Source organism: Wyeomyia smithii, chromosome 3 (assembly GCF_029784165.1).
Source record: "Wyeomyia smithii strain HCP4-BCI-WySm-NY-G18 chromosome 3, ASM2978416v1, whole genome shotgun sequence".
Taxonomy (NCBI): domain Eukaryota; kingdom Metazoa; phylum Arthropoda; class Insecta; order Diptera; family Culicidae; genus Wyeomyia; species Wyeomyia smithii.
The window spans coordinates 32851764-32873052 of NC_073696.1; the positions used below are offsets into that span (position 1 = coordinate 32851764).

The following is a 21289-nucleotide window of genomic DNA, read 5'->3' on the forward strand; positions in this document are numbered from 1 at the left end:
GTTTGGTTTTCCACGTCTTTTTTTAATGCGAATTTCGGAATTTCCGTGGTTTATCATGCGGATTTCCAGGAAAAAACGCGTTTTACACCGATTGTTTCAAATAATATTTTTTTCAAATTGCTAATTCAGAGTGTTGGTTGAATTTATTTTACGGATTTTAAAGAATTTCTCAAACGTTTAATTGGTCCCAAGATCGAAACTTTTCAAAAAAAAAAAGTTTCAAGATGACAGATCTCAACGTTTTATGAATTTCCAACACATTTACCATAAAAAAATAATTTTAACAGTTCCATGTGAATTTTTTTACTGGTCACTTTAAGGCTTTTCTTCTCGATCGATGTTCGCTTGAGAACAAATTTTGCATGAGAAGACAAAACTTCTAAGCTATAATTCAAAACGATCGATGTTTAATTTTTCTCCATACATTCCATTGGCATTCAAGAGCAGGTTGACAAAGAGTAAAAGCAGAAGGAAAATTGTCAACGATTTTTAGATAAAAAGGGCGCAGGTTTCCATGAAGGTACTCGCTAAAGTCGATAAACAGTTAAAGGAGGAAAAATTTTTGAAGGAGAAATATTTTTCATAGTTTCAATAACACTGTTCTCGCAAGGAAATAGTCCGACAATATAAGGGTTAAAATGTTTATCCATCACTTTCCAAATCTCGTCAATCAATTCTCACTTTTTAGGTCTAACTTATGTCTCACAGGAATTTCACTCGTCATAATCATACTCTTTTCAACGAGAGAAAATTGCGAGAGAAAAAATCAGTGCTGTTTATAAGAATTTCCAAACAACATTTTTGGTTAGCATCATTCCTAAACAAGGCCGCAGTAAGTCAACTGTCCTGCGTTTGAAGCTAAATACAAACAAGTTATACATATCAGCATGACATTTTAAAGATGGTATTAATTTTACCATGTTGAATCATAAGTTTTTATTAGTTTTTTTTTCGGCGCGGATTTAGTTTTCACGGCGCGGATCCAAAAACCCGTGGCGCGGATTTTGCGGGTTCAAAATTAAGGTGTCTGTAACAACCCTGCTACTGTATTTGTTTGCGTCATACCATGGAGACAGAATGCCCGTACAGATCACTCCCAGCTGCGGTCAAACGTTATTTGCTAGTATTAACGACAAATCCATTCCCTTCCGATGGAACCCAGTGCGGTCCTCGATGGTTGTTACCCCCCAATAAAAGAGACATTGTAGTGTGGAATCAAGTGTGACAAGACGGATTCAATGGAGTGAATTTCTCTACCGTGTTGGTAAACATGAAAATACAACATCCATTTTTAAGTTATATTTTTCAGAAAAAAAAAACATGTGGAACACTTAAAACACAGTCTCGAAACGACTCTGAACATTTAAAAATGGCGGACGTTTGATGTTCGATTTCGTTTTGGCAGAAAAATTACCGAATAGCATCGGTGGGTACCGAGCTAGGTGCAGCATCAGAGACTAGAGCAGGGGATGCCAGAGGGCCAGATTTGTTCTGTTGGATGATCCACGATCCAGAAGCTCCATAACCGGTGCAAACACCAACGAAATTGATTGGAAAAGGATCTGAGTTTTTGTACGATAAAAAGGCTACTCTGGCACCCTCCATTCCGACGGTTATGACCTTAAATATTATTTAAAAATTATTGTTGTTTTGGTGCTACAATTGCATCCAATCACATCATCGATCCACTTAATCCAGAATCCACGATACTGGCCAACGCTCAGAATGCCCGGAATGTACGCCTCAGACACATCCGGTTTGGCACGATTTTTTCGAATGGCGGATTTAGTGTTCTTCCAGCCACCGATGAACACCTCCAGCATTGGGTTCGATTCGGCCGGCCCACTGGTTGACGCCAAATGGGCATCGTTCGAGGCACGGGTTTTGAAGTTCACCACACCGCTCGTGGCGGGGTAAAATGTGTATTTTAACATATCGTCGGTTTCTAGTTCTGAAATGATAAACAATTTTCAGTACTATAATTGGGGTGCTCTGATTGTACCAATGTTCAAAAGAATGCAGTAAATTTATTGACGAAATAACGGACCAACTTTTGTCGAGCAACAATTTTTAACTATAAAAGTAATTCAATATTAGCTTCAGGTTATTCATGCATGATTGAATCAATCATAAATTAATTTTCGATTTTATTAAATTATCTTTTGATTTGATTGAACTCTTGCATCGCCCTTCTTCAACTTCCTTCAAATAATTCTACCGAACAAATTTGAATGTTGTCAGTATTTTCAAGCTTAATCGTACAACAAAACAATTGGTTAACATTTTGTTAGCTGCTCCTTAATCGCGAACCACACCAGATACGCGCTATCAGGTTGCGAATGCAGGTTCGAACTCTGCGCTACGTTCAGGTCAAGCCGCTGCTATTTGAGTTAATTTCAATTTTTCGACTGAACTGTAGCGGGTGATGACGATTGCTGTTAGGTCGATACTGCAAGTTACTCATGCATAGAGTATAGAGTAGAAACAAAGAATTAATTAAAAGTAGAAAAGCTAGGGTGATTTTCCGCTCTTTCCGAATTATACGAAAAATGTTGTCACGAAATTGCTTTGAGTAATTACAAAACATGCTTAGAAACCCTCTCTTCCCTCTCCTGCCGTGGGTAAAAAGCAAGCAACAGCATCCGAGACTTGAGCAATTGAGGCAGATGGTGCCGGTTCGTTCTGTTGGATGATCCACGACCCAGATGATCCATAACTGGTGCAAACACCAACGAAATTAATTGGAAATGGTTCGGGGTTTTTGTACGATAAAAATGCTGCGCTAGCACCCTCCATTCCAACGGTTATTACCTAAAATACCAATCATAAACTATTGCTGTTTTCGTGTTACAATTTCATCCATCCACTCACATCATCGTTCCACTTAATCCAGAACCCACGATACTCGCCAACACTCAGAATGCCCGGAATGTACGCCTCCGACACATCCGGTTTGGCGCGATTTTTTCGAATGACAGATTTGGTGTTTTTCCAGCCACCGATAAACACCTCCAGCATTGGGTTTGACTCGACCGGCCCACTGGTCAACGCCAAATGGGCATCATTCGAAGCCCGGACTCTGAAGTTCACCACACCATTCGTGACGGGGTAAAATGTGTATTTCAACTTGTCCTCGGTGTCGAACTCTCAAGGTGTAAACAATTTTCAGTGATTACTGCAAAAATCGTAAATCGAATACTCACCGATGTTGTTCGCCATCCTGTTTTATGAAACGTAACAAACAATTTTCTAATGTTCACTCTTCTTATGATTTTTCATAAAAACCAACCACAACCAACAACCGTCCGACAACTCGTTCCAACCCAGACTGCAGTCATGCCGTTTACTTTCTTGTGTTACAATTATCTATTGGGCATTGAGTGAGAAACCTGTACTAAGATTATAAAGAATAGAACCGCCAACAGGCTCTCAATACGTTGATTTCATGTTGAAATGACGTGAGTGCTTAATACTCAGTAGTATGGCTGTTTTTACCGGTAATTTAATTCTTGTATCATAAACGCAAAAGCTTTGGATTTCGGTCTACACAGAGAACCATCAAATTTCTGTCAGTATGTCAGTTTATTTTAGTTTTTGCTCATCAAGACTATTGTCTCTGCTCCGTTTTGGTATGATACTACATGCTAGGGTGTATTTTTTTTTAATTTGTATAACTACATATTAGGAGGTTGGGTAGGTATTACTACAACAGTACTGCACTTCTCCCCAGTCAGTGGTCGGAGCATGCGGTCATTTTGGGTTTTTTGGGCAAACGAAGGGATGTCTCAAATAGAAACAAAAGATGTTCTCTAAGTTTGATATACTGCAGTATTGTCAAGAGTTAGTTTTTTTTTCAGTATAATTGGTTAAATTGTGGTAGTATAGTACAAGGCAGCTTTCTCATGTGTTCTTACATGTGAAGTTTTTGAATCGCTGTAATTTCACTGTATTCGCTGCGTAATGACACATGTTGGGAGCAGCACTAAATATCGACAACACTATTTGTTGATAACTTTGACATAACGTAAAGTAGCAAGAATTTCTGCTAAAATTGAGCAACACGAAGTTTGTATAGACGAATTTTTACTAAAATTATATTCATCGTACAATGGCACTCAGGAATAGTTCAATGTTCGTACGCTATAGAGATTTCAATGGTGGAAATTACCTCCCTGAGAAATTGCGTCCAACGATTGTTTTTATACATGAAAGTCGACTGAGTCTATAAATGAAGGACATTGACGCTGGATTAAGTTTTGTTTTGGTAAGTCTCGTGTTATACTATGACCGCTCAGACCGTACTGTTCGATACATTAATTAGCCTAACGAAATTGGCTAAACACGCCTAACTCTAGTGTACCTACTGACTAAATCACAGATCAAAATTATAGTTCTTCTTCAACCAAACGTTTCTAATAAGCATTTTTATGAAAATGATATGTGTTAGAATGGATCAACTGTATTTGACATGTTTCAAGCTGTCGAAGAAAGAACGTAGTATTCAAAATAATCATAGTTACAGCAGAAATTGAGATGACACTCACGCGTTGAACTCGACTGTTCGAAATCACTTGTGCCAAGGTCGCTGTGATCTAACTTGCTGTCATTCGGCTATTGTGCTATAGAACTGCTGAATGTTTGTGCCTTCTACTGCAGAATTTTTCTACCGAACGCTAGGTAAACACGGTGGCCTTAGTTGTAATAGAATCCCACAAAACAAAGATATCGCTTCCAAGAAAAAACGCAAACTAAAGTCGTTTCCGTCCTAGTAACCACCAGCACCCAGACTAGTGCGAATTTGCTCAAAAGAAAGCCAAAAAGTAAGTGACCACGGCGCCATGCGAATCCAAACAGGTAAAAATCCCTTGTAAAGAGCAAAAAATCCCTCTTTTCCAATGGTTTGCTGCAGACAATCCAGTGACCCCTTGTAGAGAAGTCCCCTAAAAGACGAAAATATTACCGATTGTATCCAGCTGTTGTAAAAACCTTACTTACTTTCCATTCAAATCGGTAGGCTGGTTCATAACCCTAGTCTTAACTACGTCCGCGGGAGTACCCATCGTTGCCGCAACCAAGCCTGCACAAATTGAGGACATAATGTGCACCAAATGGCAGTCCGGTAGGCCGGTCTTTTTCATCACAAATCGTTTCACCGTGTCGTAAGTAGTCAAATCGCCCAGATTAACCAGGGCAGCGCGCTGTACATTCGGGACACTTCCTTTCCACAGACCGGCAATACCGCCACGACTGACGATCTCACGGAAGGCGTGTGCCGCTCCGTGAACTCTCGGTTCCTGCCCCAACAACCGTCGTTTACCCTCCATCTGGATGTGCACCTTGACTAGATCTGCTGGTGACGCAAGCCACTGAGCTAACGCTCCTGCGCCGACCCCGGCCAGTGCGGATTTCCACAGCGCAAAGTCGTTATTGTTGTTGCGAAGCTTCTTTCTCAGCCCATCGTACGTGACGATGCGGACCCCGCTGCAGGGACGAGAATAATAAAATGTTTAAGTTGATTTAACCGATTAGCATTCAATCGAGCTTACCTGTAAACAACATGTCTGTAGAGCGCTGGCGTTACGCCCTGCCAGAGCTTAAGTGCTCCTTCCTCGCGAATAATTCCGGTAGCGGTTGCAAGCATGCCTCTGTATTTTAACTGAAAAAGTAAAATTCAAGTACAAAACATCCCTTTTAGGCGAGACTGACAAGCGATACAAAAAAATTACAGATTAGATAACCAAAACATGTGTCGAAATTGATAATCCATAGGAAACAAATCTAACTGTTGTTGTTTTGAAACTTCCAAGTGATTGATCCACAACAGCATTACGCAATTGTAACATACCTTTTTGATAGTGCCGGTAACCGCGGCCGCCTCGCCCTGGATCTGCAGTCTCGTTTTCGTAAGGTCCAACGGGTAGGTTACCGTCTCGGCAATACTTGCCGCAAAAACCGATATCAAATAGGTGCACCAAAAGGAATCGGCATAGTGGTACTTCACCGGACGCATCTCGGTCCGGGTCGTAGTTTGTTGCATGGTGCTGCCGGTTGTGCTGGGGCTACCAGTTTCCGAAGTGGTCGGGTTGTCGGCTAGAACCAGAATCAAATTTGTACATTAACAGACACTGTTGGGGTTTAAGGTATATGGTATTCAAAATTTAAATTGCTTAATTGAGTCAAGCGCTGTAACCTTTACTGGTGAAGTTCATTATCACAACTGTGCGAATGCTGATACCGTGGCTGGCTGACGGGCCCGCCATTCGTTGAATCAGGCAAAGGTAACGTAACAGATAAGGTAGTAGTTAGCGAAAAAAATCCTGCTAGTGACGGTAATGCTGACGTGCAGCATGGCAGAGAAACTGAGACGAGCCTGTTAAATTGCGTGTGTGAATAGATTTTGTTTTGTTTCGAACCTCTGATAAGTTTTGGTTACGAGGGAGAACAACGCCCAATTTGGCAAGTCAGCGGTTCTGAGTCCATTAATTGCACACTGTATTCCACAAGACATATTAAAGAAGCTGGTGGATGGTACATTTTGCCAGAGTTTGAGTATTCATTTCTAACGAACGATTCATTTGAATGAACGAGAAAATTATGTGAATTTCTGGCTGATAGTTTCTCAGATTTACTACAGTAAATTCTCTGTATCTCGATGTTGAAGGGGCCATTGCGTTAGCGAGATATCGAGATATTGATACTGTAACAGCAAATTAACACTTAAATAGGAGAACAAGGAGCAAGTGAGCATTTCGCGTGCATTAGAGGAACGCATTTCATTAGAGTTTCTACATCAAACTACAAATGTTTGTCATTGCCTCCATATGAGCCGTTGCGAACCAGAGTGGTCTAAAGACCTTTTTTTTCGAAAATGAGTTTTTTGCATATTCCGCATCTACACAAAAAACTGTACTTGGGAGATCAAAAATAATTCAAAAAACCAAACTTTAAAGGTGATTTATACCATGTTGAAATTGTGTCCGAAACAGAATGGCCATTCTGTTTCGGAACAGAGTGGTCTATGTACATAAATCGGTGTAATACTATCATGTAACACGTAACATGTAGCATATTACATGTGATAAGTAACATGTCACTTGTTCTGTACATGTCACACGTAATATGTAACATGTTACACGTAATGTAACACGAAAAATGTAAAATATTATGTAATATGTAACATTTTGTGTTACATGTAATGTTACACGTGACATCTTACATATGACATGCTATATATACCATATAACCTGTGACACTAGCCATTTTATACGAGTTACCGTCATTTTCTTTGTCTTTTACCAGGTTTGTGTACATAGACCACTCTGTTCCGAAACGATTCGAGGATTCCAGTGAATTTATATATGAAGTCAGGGTGGTCTATGTACATTGCTGAGATAAAATCACCGAATTCGCAAAGAAACTGTTAATTTTATGTATCCCAATGTTAAACCACTTTATAACCTTTATATTAGAACATTTTGTTTGAAAGAATTCGTTGAATAGAATTTTATTCAGAGATTTTTCGAAAATTGCTTCTCCTGAACAATTTGCTCGATGGCACATAGACCACTCTGGTTCGCAACGGCTCATATATCATAGGTAATACACAAATTAAATCATTCTTATTATGTTTCGTAGATTCAAAGCATCTTACTAACTAATCAAACAAATAAAACTGATTCAACAGTAATAATCTTTTCAATATAGTAAACATTCTGCAGGAACGTTATCGTTAACCTGAACGATTGCACCCAAATTTAGAAGACTCTTGTGGACACTCTCCGAACTCCGACTCCAAACATTGAGATATATTCTACAGATTTAGTATTTTCAGATTCGTCATTCTCAAAACCTGCGTCCTCTTCTGAAATGTCCTGGTCTGTGACTGAAGAACATGTGATAACGTTATCAACAATTTTGCAATACGATGGTGCCCTCAAGATCAGCCTCTGGTAGTACATATTCAGCTTTTCAAAGCAGTTTTCAATGGTATTCGGCGTGACGTCTTCGGACCATGCTCTTGAAAAAAGCTTTACAGGACTTAGGACTGTAATGTTGGTAGATTCCTCTAAGGGAACATTCATAAATGACGTAGGCTTTTTTTGACACCCCCCTCCCCCATCGTAGCATTTCGTCACAAAATCAGGACCCCCCTCTAGATAATTACGTAGCTTTATAACAACCCCCCCCCACTCCCACATATTTTTTTTTGAAAATTTTATTATCAAAAACATACCTTGTGTCATAAATGAACAACAAAAGACAGGGAAGTAATAAAAATAACCCTAAACATACAAAACAGTAATAAAAAAGAACAATCAGAAAAAATCCAATTTTTTTTTCTTAGTTTAATATTTGCTACGTAGCTTGACATGACCCCCCACCCTCCCCCTCGTCACCTTTCGTCACAAAACTGCAAACCCCCTCCTCCCCCCTCGAATGCTACGTCATTTATGAATGTTCCCCAACATAATTGCTAATTGATTTGTAAAAGAGATTGAAGGAGAGTGTCAAATCATAATATCTTAAGTGATTGCTGTCCAATCTCCAACATTTACTTTACTAGGGCGTTACAGTAGTAGTGTTTCAATTTGTCTACTATCCTCAAATCCACCGACTGCAGTATCGATGTATTGTTGGGTGGGGAAAAATTCAATTCAATGACCTGCAGGCCTCTTGAATCATCTTGGAATGTGCCGAACAGTTGTCTGCATATGAGCCGTTGAGAACAAAGTGGTACATGTGCCATTTTTACACTTTTTGGGTTTTTTGCATAAATTGATGCAGAAAGCAATAATGTACTAGAATATCCAAGAAAAACAAATCTGATAACCTAAACCAAAGTTATTGCCAAAACAATTTTTGGTAATTAACATAATCACCATTTCGTTGAGAGTAAAAGTGGTACGTGTCCAGTCTGTTGTTAGATGAATTGTAAGTCGAGGATCTTAGGATATAAAACAATCATGTCTTCGGCAAAGTTGGTCAAGTGATTGAGTACTTTCAGATGAAGATCTGTCTGCTTTGGAATTTTCTCAGTTCGTGGCGCTAGTGTATCCGTGACTATTCTGTAACAGAAAGTATTTTACCTATTTCAGTATCAATTCGCATGCTGTTACCAAATACATATACCTTAGCGTCACGAAGAGACAGAATTCCTTAACAAACAGTACAATTAACAGTAACAATTCATAGTACTTAATCACTTGGATGGGTAACTCTGCTGAAGACGTGAATGTTTTGTGTCCTAAGATTAAAGAGCTATAATGCATCCTTCATGTTTACACTGGACATGTACCACTTTTGCTCTCAACGTTTTCTGGTTGTCATTATTTTTCCCATAGAACAAAAGTGGTACATGTTTTTCTATTGACGTTTGGGTAAGTTTCTAAACCAGAATTCGTTATGTTTTCATGTACCGTCTTGTACCATTCCAGCAATGATTTAAGGCAGTTATGTTCGAAAAAAATCACAAGAAGGTTGTATGCAAAGCCACGACCGCAAGGTTGAAGTAGAATACTTTTACAAGAAAGACAACCCGGCTGCTTGCGTGTCAGTCATTTTTTCTAGTAAATAAACGTTGACCGTTCATTGGCAGTATTGTGATTTCTTTTTATCTGATATTTTGAATGAAGTTCATTGAATATTTTTAAATTTTGTGCAAATGAGAAGTTGAAGTGCTGCCGAATTGTAATATGCACATTTAATACGACATCACCAAACGGGAACGGAACAAAGGCTACGGTTATGCAGAACGCGAATGCCGGCGCGATGCGATTCGCCTTACCGTGGTGAAATGTACAGCTCTTTTTAAGGCGAAGTAGAGCTATACATTTCAACAGATTTCGTCTTGCCGAATCGCATCGCGCCGTTATTTGCGTTCTGCATGACCGTAGCCAAACACTAAGCGACGCAAACACGTAATAATAGTCAGAGTATGCATGTAGATGAAGATAATTAACTTTGGATCATAGCGCAAAACGAGAAAATATTAACTCTTTAAATAATCATTTGTGTTCTTCAACTTTCAGTTGTTCAATTTAATATCCGATGAAATGTTTGTTTATTATCTGATGAAGCTCTTATATAGGCCAAATGATGCATTCCCAATTTACTAGGTCCATAACTCTGCCGACCGTGCTTGGGAAAGCGCGGTATAACGACCAATCAGAGGTCGAATTTTGTGTTTTGATAAGGCTTAAGAGTTTTCAATAGTACAAAAGTTCGAATGATAAAATTGCAATTTCATGCATTTGGTAGGAATCTTAGAAGATTTTCTAATCGATTGCTGCAAAAACGAAGGAAATCCATCGAAAACTAACCGATTTATTAGCATTTGAAATTTTTCTCACTTTTTTCAGTTTTAGACTTTCATTCAACATCCCTATGTAGCCGAACTTCCTGAGAGAAGTATTCTAATTCAAAACTAAATCTTCATTAATTCATTTGTTGTCCTTATAAGGACAATTGTTCAATTTATCATAGGATGTAGTGTTTACCTTACATCTCTGTGTTACCTTGATAGTGAGGACTAAGGCGCACGGTCAACACAATGAGAAAGGTGTTTTCACATTGAAAACTAGACACGGCTTTACTGGAGAAAGTGTTGGCGAATGCATCTACCGCTAATACCACCGCTATCATACGAAAGCGCGTCGTTTCATGTGGGGAATATAAACAACGAAAAATGACGCGCGTCTAAGCATAACCCGAACTGTTTCGCCGTGCTGCTCCCATTTACCTTTACATCGGCCTCAGGGAAGTACCGGCTGCATCTGCATCTACCGCTGAGGCTGTCACTATACTGCTATTGGTACCAAAAGCTATTAACTCTTCAAATAAGTGTTTTATTTGTTCTCAAAAGAACAATTGTTAAATTCAAAATCGGATTTACGCAATCGCATCTCTGTAATATTACCGACAATAATATTCTTCTGAACAAAATGATACAACTTTCCCATTAGGCCTCTGCCATAATAGACGCGAAAAGCGACGCGAACCGATTCGCTCGGCTGTAGGTTAATGTACAGCCATCAGTAGAGCTTTACATTAACCTACGGCCGAGCGAATCTGTTCGCGCCGCTTTTCGCGTCTACTATGGCAGAGGCCTTAGAGAAAGTTGCTGGCTGATGTATTCAATTCATGCAAGCCTGCTGCTGATGCTTCCCGCTACCACACTGAAACAGCATTTTAGTGAAGGGAGTGTCGTTGCATCAGCTGACCCTGCTACTATCGATGCTGATATACCCGCTGCAACAGCTACGCTATGCATAGCCATGCCACAGTTGTGGCCGCTATACGCTGGCCCAACTGCTGAGCAACTGCAACGCTATCCGTAGCCATGCCACAGTTGTAGCCGCCATTGGTATCCGCTGTACCTGCATCTGCTGGCCCTGCTGCTATCGATGGTGAGATCCGCTGAAACTGCTACGCTTATCCACAGCCATGCCACAGTTGTGGCCGCTATCCGCTATCGATGGTACCCACTGCTCGCTCCCGCTGCTGCTAAGAGAGGACTGCTGTCATCGCTGTTCAGAACTGTTATGAGCGGCTTCGACTAAAACAGGCTCTTATATAGGGATGAAAACAGGAATGAATTATTTTTCGTACGTGGTGGAATGATATAACTTGGAAAATATGTGTGACTTCATTCTGGCTCAGAGCGATCATTTGATAAGCTCCACCTCTTTTTTCAGTTTCTAAAGTTTTTCCTCAGTTTCGTAGCACGGATGCACAAAAATTATTTCTTGTGAACATTCTGTCGAGCCGGACCGATAGCACTCTCATTGAAGCAACAAAATAACATGTTTTGTGTCGTGTTGTGCAGCATGGTTGAAGAAAATGTTCCCGTCCCCGTGTCGCATGTAAGCAGATTATTGCGTTCAGTAGACAGTAGATAGTGTATCCAGCGAATAAACACCGATGGTGCTCTCACACACGCAACGGTTTTAACCCGTATCTTATTGCGGTTTGTAACATCAAGCGATTTCGTTTGCTCGCTGTTGCGTGTTGCATCATGTTGCAACTTGGCAGCTGGGAGACGACGAAATTCTGTTTATGCTGATTGATTGAATCGACTTCATATTAGCTCTGCATAGTCGAACTAACTGTTTTCGGAATGCGTTCTAACAGGGCAATTTATTATTCAATGTCGGTTATGCTGATCGTAGCCTTTGCGCTGCCCCTACAGTGGGGAGTTTACTAAATAAAGTAAAAATTAGACAACTACAACAGAATTTGATTGCATCCCGCACAGAATGTCTGCTTGTGTTGATGCCAGAAAATTATTAACCTTCAATTATTTTTTTATTTGCCTTGAAAAAAGCATGTTGCGGTTCAAAATCGGTTGCTAATTACAACCTTTGAGCTGCCCTTCCAGTGGGGGAATTAAGATACACGGACAACATGCACTGTGGAAGCTATTTTACATTCAGTAAATTCGACGGGTGCGACAGATTTAAATTGCTAGGATGCAACACAGAATGCTTGCTTGCGTTGACAAAAATTATTAACTTTCAATTACTTGTTTATTTGCCTTGAAAAAGGCATTTTGATTTCCGAAATTGGATTTTCTGATGGCAATCTTCATGCTGCCCTAACACGGGGGGAATAATGGCTGTCTGGCGACACACGCTGAGAAAAACCGCGCTGCTCCTGAGACGTGGTGACCATTCAGAGGGCTAGTGCTGCTGCTAAGGAAGGACGACTGCTGTTGTCGCTGTCTAGAACTATTATGAGCGGCTCCGGCTGAAACAGGCTCTTATATAGGCCAAATAGCATGTTTTCAATTGCAAGGTATATAATCCTGTCGACCGTGCTTGGGAAGCAAGCATATAACGACCAATCAGAGGTCGAATTTTTCGTTTTGACAAGGCTTGACTATTTTCAATAGTGCAATAGTGTGAATAATAAAATTACAATTATCTTATTTTGGGAAGAATCTTAGAAGATTTTCCAATCTATTGCTGCAAGAACGAAGGAAATCCATCGAATACTAACCGATTTATTAGCATTTGAAATTGGACATATTTTTCACTTTTTTCGGTTTTAGATTTTCATTTCACATCCTTATGTAGCCGAACTTCCTGAGAGAAGTATTCTACTTCAAAAATTCTTGAGAATAATTTACTATTTGAGTATTTTCGTTTATCGCGTCTCCTGGAAAATTCACTTAATGGCACATGTACCACTTTTGATCTCAATGGCTCATATATTAAAATCTTTCACTCTTCTGCAGCAAATTTCGCATCAAAGCTCAAAATCCAGTTTTAAAGATAACGAGCGCCATCCAGACCTTGGAGTTTGCTTTTTAAGTAACAGGGAGTGCTTTTTACCAACCAGAAGTATCTGGATTCAACGCTAATAAATCCCTGTTTCATCACCGTTGATAATATCATGCGGTTCATATTTGCAAATGTGTTCAGCCAACCCGAGTCTCCCCTGAAACTTGAGACTCCGAGTACTTCGAGCAAATTCACGGGCTTTCCTTGAAGTGACACCAGAAAAAGGAGGTTTACGGCTTCTAGTTTCGCTTACAAACACCTCCATGCATCGCTCCAGCCTAGGATCTTCTACTTTCCGTAATTTATACTCATCCTATCCCTAGCGGATCGTTTCTTCTGAAGCGATTTATCTTTGTGCTTGATTATAGCCGACACAACGTTTTAAAGAATTCCGAATATTTTTGCCGTTCTCCTTCATGCGCCTCTATAATTTTGAAGCGTTGATCAACAGTTCAAACTTTCAGCTTGCCTCTGTTTTACTCCAGGTTCCGTTAAACCATGAAAACTGAATGTGGCATCGGAATGTGGTTCCGTTAAACCATGAAAACTGAATGTGGCATCGGGCAACTCCTTTATTCTCTTTTGAATCTTTTAAATTGTTTTACTATTATCGCACTGGAAACTTGTTAAAATAATGTTTTTGACTTTTGTTACGAGTTTTGTTACTTGGTCGACAGGATTGCTTCTTCTGATTCGCTCTTTTGGTTCTGCTGACAATGTTGCCAGTCATTCCGATGAAACAAGATGAACGTCACCCCTCAGAAACCTCTGTATTTATTGCGGGAGAGACATCGGCTCCATTAGCAAACACTTCTTACAGTAGCTCATGTTGTATGTCGTTCAGTGGTACGTCCTCCAAAGTAAGATCCCCGTGATCTTCAGGTTAATTGATACCACATGCACTTAATAAATGATCTAATAAAATATCAAACACGGTGTTATTGCTTCCAGTTGGTCTCGAGATTTGTGCCTTGATACACTTTGGCGAGCACCTTGTCTTTTACCTCGAAGCTTTTCGGTTTCACTCCGTGTTTTAGATTGTATTGCTTATCTTGAATAGAGCCCGGGCATTTGCTGAAACTGTTTTGTGGCCGGATGAACTCAAGTGAATTGCGAAGCCGTCTGTCCAACATTACTTCACCGGGAGATTTCGAATCTGGAACAATACGGCAAGGAGTAGACCGGTAACAGAGAGGAAACGTGTCAATGGTTTCCTGCAACTCTTTCCCTCCTGCCTGGATTTTTTTCACTGCGCTTTTAAACGTGTCGACGAATCTGTCCGCCAGTCCATTGCTTTGGGAATGATAGGGCGCTGCCTTGAGATGTATGATTCCGAAATCCGATACTATAACTTCCTGTCTGTCAATTCTGGCGAAAATACTCCTAAGTATAGCCAAAGTTGCTGACGTGGTATTCCGTTTAGTTGCAACTGTCTCGGGCCATTTTGATAGTGCATCGACTAGAACCAAGGAATAAATATAAATTTTAGTAGCTCGTCTAAAGGATGGAGTAGGTTTTTTATTTCCCTAATTTCATCTGACTCCAATTCTAACGGTAAATCCGTGCTCTTGTAGACGTCCAAGCACTTGCTGCAAATTATTTTTCAGTTCAACTTTTGTTCGGCCTTCCTATCATCGAAACACGGACAAGCATATTCTATTCCATTCAGCATGCCGGGTGAAAGACGATTGAAACTGTAAAGCCCTTTGTGTGTGTGTGTGTGTGTGTATTGATGACAAGCAATTTGCGGCTTTCATCGTCCACCTTTATTTGAAGGTATGCTTCGGACAGCTCGATATTTACAACGATTATGCAATTTGCCATGCGTGCAAAAGTCTTCGGGAAGTGGTAGTGGATGGCTATTCGGTTTCAAAGCATTATTGAGACCCGTTAAAAATTCTGTAGCTGCACAGATTCGCACTGAGCGATTAGGTCCTCGAGCCATGACAATTGAAGCCGCCCAATCAGCATACGTAATCGGTGTAATGGTACCTAAGTCTTCAAGTCTGCAAAGCTTTTTTACCATTAATACTTCTATCGTTTGCGGCAAAAAAATGGACAAAATTGTCGATTTTTCATGGGTCTACCTTCACACGCACTGACGAAACTATCCATGCAGCATCAATCATAGTAACTCATGAGTCAGCAGGAAAAAATTGACAGCTCTATCAGTCGAACTCTAATCGTGATGGCGAAAGCAGTGAAGCTACCCTGTTCAGAAGGAAGGAAGGAAGAGAGCACCGAGATGAAGTTCATTTCACACACCAAGTTTCCCAAGAAGGTGTGCTGTGGCTGACAATCAGCGAGAAGGGGATGTCTCGCCGCTCTTCTTTCGCTCCGGACTGGACGTAAACGGGGAAATTTATAGTACGAAGTGCCTGCCGGAAGCTGCGTCGTTCATCAAGAAACTCTGCCGTCTGACTATTACTCGAAGCGATCGTTGAAGGAGATGGAGTGGCTGAATATCGATGTGGTACCCAAGTTAGCAAACCCGCCATCGAGGATTTCGGGGCAAACCTGAAGGGTAAGATACACTCCAATAATTTTGTCGCGAAAACTGAGGAGGAATTGATAAATAGAACGAAGAAAGAACTCAAAAACATGCCTACACGCATGTTTTGGTCCGAAATTCGGCGAATGTTCCGGTTAACTGACTTTTCTCTCAGAAGCCCGCAGTGTTACTAAAACCATTTGGAAAAAGAGCCTTGAGCGCGGCAACATCATCATCGAAATCGCGGCTATGTACCAAACTATAGATTGATGATAATGGTACATCCCACAGACTGAATTCATCCATTGCATCACAACCTAACACATTTAAATTGCGAATTGAAATGTGTATGATATCTGTCGGTTCTTCGCAATAAAACAGGCACAATAGCCTTCGCGATGACCAATTTTGCCGCAGTCATGACACTTGTGATCCTTAAATTGACACTGACTTGAGAAATGCATACTACCACAAAACCAACAGGGTGTTTTTGAAGTGCTGTCCTGTCTTTCACTTAATCTAACCTTGAATTTTTGCTTAGGATCGATCCGAACTGCATTTGTTGACAGTGATTCAGAGGGTACCTTGTTACCAATCAAGACAGTGTCCTGCTTGAGGTTGAGTAAACTTTTCATTCCTCCACGATTTTCTCCAGCTTTATGTCCTGTGGGTCATTTATTTTGGTAAGTAACCGCATCCGTATATCTGCCACGGTGCTTCCACGAACCTTATTATAAAAAAATGCACCAAAGAATCTGAGTACACCGTTCGATTCGTTATGGTATCCAGAATCAAAACGACAAAATACTTGTTGTTTTGTTGTGTTGTTGTTTTTCAACCACCATTTTAGGAAATAACTTTCAAAATAGTTTCTACACATTCCAAGGTTTATATTTCAAAACATTTATAATTGGTGACAAGATTTATTTAAAAATCCCACAGTGCACAGTGATCTTGATTCGAAGAATCGTGATTGCTTTAGATTTGAATGTGAAAAATTGATTTTATGTACTCAATGTCTTCAGCAAAATTGTTTCATAGAACAAGCCCTTAATTTGGCGTTTTCGGTTTTTCGATGAATCCACCTAACAGTTAGGTCAAAATAATATTTTTTCGAATTTTTAATATACCAGATTGCTTCCTTCAGCAAAGTTGTAGAAAAATTTAAAAGAAAAACAATTGCTGAATACTGCGATGTCCTATCTGAACGTTGGGAACGACAAAATAGAGTTTTTTGTGGAACACTCCTCTTAAAATCAGTTTTTTTGTTTCTAATTTTGTCTGTAATGGTCAATACAATGCAAAATGTTCTAAGATTTTATTCATTCAACTAAGCTTTCCTCAAAATTTTGTAAAATTTATTGTTTTGACAATCACAGAAAAAGTTATTTGGTGACCCTTCAATCATTTAACAAAATATGGCCATTCATGCCGTTAAGCTGGAATTTGGCAACATTTCAATCCGTCCCGAAGTTTTCTTAGGTTCCGTTTTTTTTTCGATGTAAGTGATATTCATTGTGACAGTGATGTCTCCAATTAAATGTCTCCAATTAATTTGGCAAAAAAGTAAAATCTGTTTATGGAAAAAAAAATCAAATTTCCTGATTGTTCTCAATTTGACTGGTTTTTGCTTCAAATTGCACACGTTTTTCTAGACAAAACAAAATTCCCTGATGATTCCAAATTCTTTTTAATTTTTTTATTTTCTGCAGTTAACTCCCTAATAAATTCGAAAAATTCACGATTGTTTTCGATTTAAAGGATTGATCGAAATTCGACTGAAAAACTTTTGAACATTGCTGCTTTTTCCTCAGTGCCCTATTTTGTTAAGGTTCTGCCTCTAGATCAAATTTAAAAATTTGTTTCAATCTCTTTTCACTTCCTCAATTTGGTTCTTAGAATTCATATTCGAACGAAGTATGGATTGTTCAAGTTCATATTTCGAAAAACAAAACGATTGTGAATACACCGTGATAATAAAAACGGAAAAAGAAACATAAATGTTTGCATATATTTTTTCGCCACAGTAACACGGTAAGCTATTTTCGCTAAAAAATCTAAAAATACTTTTGTCACCGCTAGGTATGCATTTTACTAATTTACTTTATAGAGAAATATAATCTCAACCGTTATGTCTCGACGCGATTCTTATTTTGATATTTTCTACAACACTATAATACCAATGTGTTAGTTTGTTGTACATCACCACAGCTGCAACACCCAAAATACGTTAATGGCCAAATTTGCAGACAGTCAAACAACACTGTTTATTTTATTTCGTGACGCACATCCACCGAACCGGTCTCAGTAGAACGACGAGCCTCTTTTTATCGCTTTCGTGGTATCCATACGCGCCCAGTTCAATGGTGGTGTTTTATTTACGTCAATACGCGATATCTTGCCAACACAAACACCATGGTTTTATTTTCAATCCTCTATTGTAAGCAAGCTGGCCGTATGCGGAAGTTGTTTTCATTATGATCTTATGTCTGGTTGAACATATAATTTGAAATCGTTTGTACAATTAGCAGAATCAAAATTATCTGTTTTCAACCATCAATATATTACATTGACTGCACAGTTCTGTGTAGAATGCTTGAAGTATTTAAAAAAAAACACGTTTTGGCAACAGGCATAACAACAAATAGATTAACAATATAATATTTGTGCCAGACGATTCTCAGCTTATATAAATGGATTATGAGATAAACTTAGACGTCGAGTCCATAAAAATAAATTTAATGTGAGAGATTATTAGAAAGTTAGCTACCATGAAATCATCTCTTCATAATAGTGAAGAGCGAATCATTCAAACTTAGGAATCTGTATTACGTTGGTCCTACTTTACAATTCTTTGATGTCTTTTTCTTCAAAAAATTGTAAGCAGTTATGTGTGCCGAAATGCATGTTCATCCAACCAAGTGCAATTCTGAAATTGAATGCTTGCCATTTTCGTGTACAAGTCTCAGCGCTGTTCTTTTGCCAGAATTTGCGACTAAAAATAGTTGACAAATTGCCTTTTACTTTCCTCCCTGTGCATCACGTTATCCCGCTGATAACTGCACCGTGTACTGTTTTGCGGGCATGCTTTAGTCACATAATCTCAACAAAATTCAAACAATAGAAAAAGATCTCACACGTTGGGGGAGCCTGCATATTCGAATCCTTTCGAAGGGTACACTACTAATCACGATTATTTCTAACGCCGACACAGCCGCCACTCCGGAGTGAGTATTTGTTATGCTTCTGTATGCGAGGACGCACGTACGGCGGCGCCAATGAACCCTGGCGGAGATCACTATATCACAGCAGTCGATGGAGGTAAGCTGTTAACCGATCTTAATCTAGTATGTAACTGATTCAATGGCTAGCATCAGCAGAGGTGGAAATCAGCTAGTAGTGGCTTGTGATAGACTTAGACTGTGTAGTAGAGATGCAATGAACATATTGAGCGGAACTTGTTTATAAATAAAAAGGACCTTCACCTTCAACACACTTCACTAGTGTAAGGGTGATCATGTTTTGTTTTGTTGTAAAAATACGTACTTTGAGTATAATTCCAGTGGTCTATCCTTGAATTGGTTCCGTATCCTCGAGTGGCGCCGTGACAGCCAGTAGGCTTTCCCCAGCTATTACCACTAATGACATAGATAATCCCAACAAGTCAAAACAACGAAACGGGGTCACTTTCCGTATACACAGGTGTAGGAATCGAATTTCGTCTTGTAGTTAAGAGCTATTGTGGCGGTGCAATGAGTGGTAGCAGCGCAACTATTGCACGCTCTCTATCTTGGCGGATGTAGTGTGAGTGTATAGTATATGGCTTCGTGGAGTGCAGTTTGAAAACGGTTATTCCTTTGCATTTATGCAATGAGGCCACCAAACATCGTTATGTAACTTAGGTCGCTGTATTTCCCACTTTGCGTCGTCGTGGTTTCGATGCGTACGATCGAATATCGGTGAATTTTTTCTCGACTGATTCAATCCCAAAACCTGAGTAACAGTTGGCGAACTGGCGAACGACTCTCACTTTTACTACAAATTATTTGCCGCAAACATGAGTGCCACGAAACAGAAAACCGATTAAAATAACCAATAACAGAAAAATCAAACTTTGCTCCTACTTTTCGAACCGAGGCCGGAACAGGGCCCTTATAAGTGTTCTATTAAAAAACTTTTTCTTAAATTAATAATTAGCACGTATTGTTTGCTTTTGGCCATTTTAGGTGGTCGGTTTTGCACTAAACGGTGTTCACAGCAAATTGTCGATTCAACCCGTAGCCGGACAAACACACTGGGAGGTTTCCACTTGCTCGACTAGACGGAACCAGACATGGCGGTGCACCAGACAAAACAAAACAACGATCCGACTGTGTGTATTTCCACCGAGAAACTGTGCTGTGGCTCTCGTAACGCCAGAGTTGGCAGATTTATTTTTGATGTTTTTGATGCATGCATATTCCAGCGAGTCCTCGATGCAATGCGAAAAAACTTTATTTGATTTTGACTAACGCTGGAAAAACGACATTCTTCATTTCGCAGTAGTTAGTTTAGGTCTTTGAAAAACGAATGATATACATAACATGATAGCTCAGTTTATTTTATTTAGCTTGTGTAGTGCGTCTCTGCACATCTTTTAAAATGTTCATAACCTGGCAACCGCGGAGAGCAGACAAACGACAGCAAACGCGATTCGACCGACACGAACAGCGGCAGACAGTAACAGTAAATCAATATCAATATTAGTACAGGTAGTCAACGGCCAACTCGCATGATTGTGTATGTGTTACGAAAAGTGGCTTAATCTAAAACATTACGAACATATTTTCATATTCATTTATCCGCTCAACGAAAAAGCTTATGATTTTGATGAATTTTAAATACCTAATTGAAACAAACAGCAATTATTACTACTTGTTGAAAATTAATGTTTTTAAGTTTCTTCTGATCTTAGTTTTAAGTTTCTTTTCTATAGTTTTGAGATAGGTACACCGGGTACAAAATAGAATAACTTTGACATATTTTGTTCTTCAAGTAATAAAAAACTCTATAATAATAAATTTTAGAGAAATATTCAGTGAATGTAATTTCGAGTTTTAATGTATCACTTCTTATTTATATTGAAAAATAAATGTGAGCGGTAATGACAAAGGCTTTCGCTTTTGATTTTTTATTATTTTTCTAAAAGTTCTTTGAATTTGAATAGTTATGGCTAAAAACTGTATTATGAGAAAAGGTAGTGCACTATATTTAGTGTGCTATCATTTCTTTAAATATCCTAAAGTTGATGACCGTTGGTTTGATTTGACTAGTAAATTGTAAACAAAAAAAGACTTTAGCAATAAACTGCAGCGAAAAATTTACTAACTGCGAATGACGAAGCATCGTTACCCTCCAAAAACATAAATCCAGAATTCGACTGTGCTGGCGTAAAGTGGAGTTTGAAGGCATCACAATCAGCAGGTAAACATCACGGTTAATTCTGTATGGTTAGTTATTGTTTTTACAAACACAAACA

General features: G+C 39.3%; 3 protein-coding genes across 5 annotated transcripts; all 3 read right to left on the reverse strand.

Moving 5' to 3' along the window:
• Window positions 1–1378: 1378 nt before the first annotated feature.
• On the reverse strand, window positions 1379–1934 carry LOC129728210 (C3 and PZP-like alpha-2-macroglobulin domain-containing protein 8). Its single transcript, XM_055686629.1, has 2 exons — window positions 1677–1934; window positions 1379–1620 (listed from the first exon to the last, which is right to left on the reverse strand). Exons 1-2 carry the CDS (start codon window positions 1932–1934, stop codon window positions 1411–1413), a joined length of 468 nt encoding a protein of 155 aa, XP_055542604.1. The 3' UTR covers window positions 1379–1410.
• A 655-nt stretch (window positions 1935–2589) lies between these two features.
• LOC129728211 (C3 and PZP-like alpha-2-macroglobulin domain-containing protein 8) lies at window positions 2590–3334 on the reverse strand. The gene is made up of 3 exons (XM_055686630.1): window positions 3204–3334; window positions 2872–3146; window positions 2590–2811 (listed from the first exon to the last, which is right to left on the reverse strand). Exons 1-3 carry the CDS (start codon window positions 3217–3219, stop codon window positions 2590–2592), a joined length of 513 nt encoding a protein of 170 aa, XP_055542605.1. The 5' UTR covers window positions 3220–3334.
• A 229-nt stretch (window positions 3335–3563) lies between these two features.
• On the reverse strand, window positions 3564–20173 carry LOC129731462 (mitochondrial uncoupling protein 4). Of its 3 annotated transcripts, XR_008729024.1 has the most exons (6): window positions 18909–19102; window positions 5846–6090; window positions 5547–5656; window positions 4996–5481; window positions 4545–4940; window positions 3564–4478 (listed from the first exon to the last, which is right to left on the reverse strand). XR_008729024.1 is itself a non-coding variant. In XM_055691476.1 (5 exons), exons 2-5 carry the CDS (start codon window positions 6035–6037, stop codon window positions 4766–4768), a joined length of 963 nt encoding a protein of 320 aa, XP_055547451.1. In that variant the 5' UTR covers window positions 6038–6090; window positions 19318–20173; the 3' UTR covers window positions 3564–4765. The 3 variants fall into 3 exon arrangements, 2 of the variants coding, with proteins under 2 accessions (XP_055547451.1, XP_055547450.1); XM_055691476.1 differs by lacking the exon at window positions 18909–19102 and adding an exon at window positions 19318–20173 and having other exon boundaries at window positions 3564–4940; XM_055691475.1 differs by having other exon boundaries at window positions 3564–4940.
• Between the last annotated feature and the right edge of the window lie 1116 nt (window positions 20174–21289).

Excerpts from the sequence above, each read along its gene's own strand:
- LOC129728211 (XM_055686630.1), bottom strand. Across the intron at positions 2,812-2,871 it reads GGATTAAGTGGAACGATGAT|GTAATAACCGTTGGAATGGA; the intron begins GTGAGTGGATGG and ends TTGGTATTTTAG.
- LOC129728210 (XM_055686629.1), bottom strand. The coding sequence starts at position 1,934 with ATGTTAAAATACACATTTTACCCCGCCACGAGCGGTGTGGTGAACTTC. Across the intron at positions 1,621-1,676 it reads GGATTAAGTGGATCGATGAT|GTCATAACCGTCGGAATGGA; the intron begins GTGATTGGATGC and ends ATAATATTTAAG.
- LOC129731462 (XM_055691475.1), bottom strand. Across the intron at positions 5,482-5,546 it reads TACAGACATGTTGTTTACAG|CGGGGTCCGCATCGTCACGT; the intron begins GTAAGCTCGATT and ends TCGTCCCTGCAG. Across the intron at positions 4,941-4,995 it reads CCTACCGATTTGAATGGAAA|GGGACTTCTCTACAAGGGGT; the intron begins GTAAGTAAGGTT and ends TTCGTCTTTTAG.